The 3,089-nt window shown below is 34.9% G+C and overlaps 1 protein-coding gene across 1 annotated transcript; it reads left to right on the plus strand.

Moving 5' to 3' along the window:
- The first annotated feature begins 538 nt into the window (after nucleotides 1–538).
- LOC143851913 (importin beta-like SAD2 homolog) lies at nucleotides 539–2,507 on the plus strand. Its single transcript, XM_077361421.1, has 3 exons — nucleotides 539–981; nucleotides 1,825–1,960; nucleotides 2,044–2,507. The coding sequence occupies exons 1-3, from the start codon at nucleotides 880–882 to the stop codon at nucleotides 2,172–2,174; spliced, it is 369 nt and encodes a 122-aa protein (XP_077217536.1). The 5' UTR covers nucleotides 539–879; the 3' UTR covers nucleotides 2,175–2,507.
- The last annotated feature ends 582 nt before the right edge of the window (nucleotides 2,508–3,089 follow it).

Genomic DNA, 3,089 nt, shown 5'->3' on the forward strand with positions numbered 1-3,089 from the left:
AGATGGTATGTGAAAAGTGCCCAAAGGGCATTTTCGTCCAAAAACACTCCTGATGATGCATTTCCCCCTTTTTTGAGAAATTAGCCAACTTAACCCTTTTTTGAGAATTTCGGATAAAAATCATATTTTTTTGAGAATTCTCCCCAATATTTAATACATAAAGAAGAAAGAAAGTTATTCTATCGCTGATCATTAGAGTCTTTTAATTAATACTCAGGGTTAGCAATGGCCCGATTAGGTGGATTCATGAGAAAATTGACAGAGCCGAATTAAGAAATATCATGGCTAAATAACATACAAAATGGAAATCAAAACATTCAAACTTCATAAATGAATTCATATAAGATAGATACTTAAACTAAATCACCATATTATACCTGACACTAGAAGGTGTATAATAATACCATCTATGTTCATATAGTAAATTATAGTTACACCCAGATGACACACATTTATCTCTTTGAAGTTTTGTTACAAATAGTTTCACAATATTCACACTTACATTAGTGCAAAGCCACATAAAAATCCGTCATATGTGAGAGCTCCACTGAATAATGATATTTTGGTGTTAAATTTCTTTGAAGGACTACTTTCGATCAACCCTAGAAAATCTTCTCAATTGATAAATAGAAATTTCTTAAGACGGAGTTCCGTCATATGTGATAGCTCCACCTTAAATACCACCCCTCCGCTCTTTCCTCTCTCGCGCCCCCCCCTCCTCTCCGTCTCCACCTCACCTTCTCGCTATTTATACACCGAAAGGGCTTCGATTTTGATTAAAATCCTCATCATATAATTCCATTCATCTGTTCTCTCCGACTTCTTAATCTGATTCTCTATTCACTGCAACCTGATTTTTAGGGTTTTTTTTTTTGGATCATGGATCTACCGAGCCTTGCTGTTGTTCTTCAAGCCGCACTTAGTCCTCATCTGGAGGAGCGAAAAGCGGCAGAGGAGAGCCTCAATCAGGCGATTTTTAGGGTTTTTTTCCTCTATTTCTGACTCAGTATATTCTATTTTAACAACTTACAATCTTTTCCATATGAATTTTTGTTGGATGATTGTTTAGCAATCTAGGTCTAAGTGTTTTTTCACAATATGTATCGATTTTCTGATTAAAGTTAAATGTTAGCTGTAGTTTGTTTGGTGAAGAAGAGTTGATATTGATAAATTATAGATTTGTTCCACTAATCTTGGATACACTACAATTAGCCCTAATGAGTGTTTATGTAGAACACTTAGAAATCCTATCTACTAAATCTAGCTTAGTTGCTAATCTATCTAAACTATCTAATCTTCCACACACCTGATCAAACGGTCAAGATCTGATGTATTCTAACAAATATGTTGTGGGTTTATTTATTTGGATTGATTGCAGCAATTAGCTTATATTAGTTAGTCTATGGCATTATCAATTTCACATCTGCTGATTCTAAAAAGGTTGTTTTGTGGTAGATTCATTTAAAGGGTCTCTTTTATTTGGATTGATTTAGTTAGTGCGTAATTTGTAAGCTTCGAGTTATGTGGGATCTGAGTCCAGCTTATTACGTGTTCTTAGATTGAACTGCTGTTGATTTCGTTCTTATTCATTTTACTAAATGATTTCTTGATAAATCTGAGATTGTTCACTGTTGTCTTAATTCTTACATGTTATATTTGTACGCTAAAAAATATCTTAATTGAATCTTGATACTCATCAGCTCTTTTTCAGAGTGCTCATATTTTTTTTTTTTTTTTTTTCATAATTCAAGATGCTTTGCTATTTTATCTCAGTTCCAGTATACTCCACATCACAATTCAACATGTTTTGCTATTTTTTCCCAGTTCCAGTATACTCCGCAACATTTGGTAAGGCTGTTGCAGATCATTGTAGATGGTAACCGTGACATGGCTGTACGTCAAGTGGCCAGTATTCATTTCAAAAACTTTATGGCTAAAAATTGGTCGCCTCATGAGCCTGGTATGTCTATATCAGCAAGTGAAAGTTCAATCAATTTATTCTCCATATGTGATTTTAACAGTTGTTGTATCTAATTACTATAGATGAGCAGCACAAGATTTCAACTACTGACAAAGACATGGTCGGGAACAATCTTCTCCAATTCATTGTTCAAATTCCCCCTTTGTTGAGGTACATCAACGAGTGGCCTTCAGCAACATATTTAGCGTCGTGATTGGAAATTTGTGATCATAATTGCTAATTCTGGTCGATCAATTATCTCCTCCGGCTGCATCACTACGGTCCTGTTCGTTTGAGATTATGACAACCGATTGTGAGTATAGAACCAATTATTGGACTCAAAATTAAACGTAAATTTGAGTCCAATAATTGGTTTTGGACTCGCAATCGGTAGGCATAATCTTAAACGAACGGGGCCTAAGGGATTACATTGCCTGCATACTTCTCTATATCTGTTGATTCTTTGTTTTTTTTGTACAAATACGAAATTATGGCCCTGTTTAATATTTCTATTTGCCTTTTAAACTTCCCTTTTATCCTAAATATTTTTGGATTTTATGTCTGCTTCTAATTTCTATTTTTTGGTCCTGAATTTCACAACTTCCTGTTTTACCTAAATCTATGTGAACTACCTTTTGTCCTTTCATTTTTTAAGTGAAAGTTATGAAACCAAAAGCGATTTCTGTGGAAGATCTCACATTGAAAATACCAATGGCCCATAAACAGGGCAAGGTCATAGGTGTTATGTAGAGCAAAATTTATTATCAACTCTATAATTTGGATGCTTGTTATATATGAAAAATGAATTGTTATGGGGGAGGTGACTAATTTCGTGAAGTTAGAGTACATCGGCCAAAGTGTTGAAGTGTGTTTCTTCAACTATCTAATTGTTTGAGATGTCCCATTCAATTTGAATTGTAGGTTGGGGTGTAGTTATCGAAAACCCATGTCTCATTCACTGTTGTTATACTAGCTAGTCCAATGTAAGCTGAAGTGAATTGAATCTTTTGATGGCCTCCCACCAATCCCCCTTTGGTTGAAAGAATAGATCCCAAATATCAGTTCTGCCCTTCTCTCCTTTCCCTATTTGGAGGTCCTTTCCATACATCTGCAGTTACATCCAAACTGA

This window comes from Tasmannia lanceolata, unplaced genomic scaffold (genome assembly GCF_043159265.1).
Source record: "Tasmannia lanceolata isolate RefF3 unplaced genomic scaffold, GAP_Taslan_0.1 ptg000018l, whole genome shotgun sequence".
Taxonomy (NCBI): domain Eukaryota; kingdom Viridiplantae; phylum Streptophyta; class Magnoliopsida; order Canellales; family Winteraceae; genus Tasmannia; species Tasmannia lanceolata.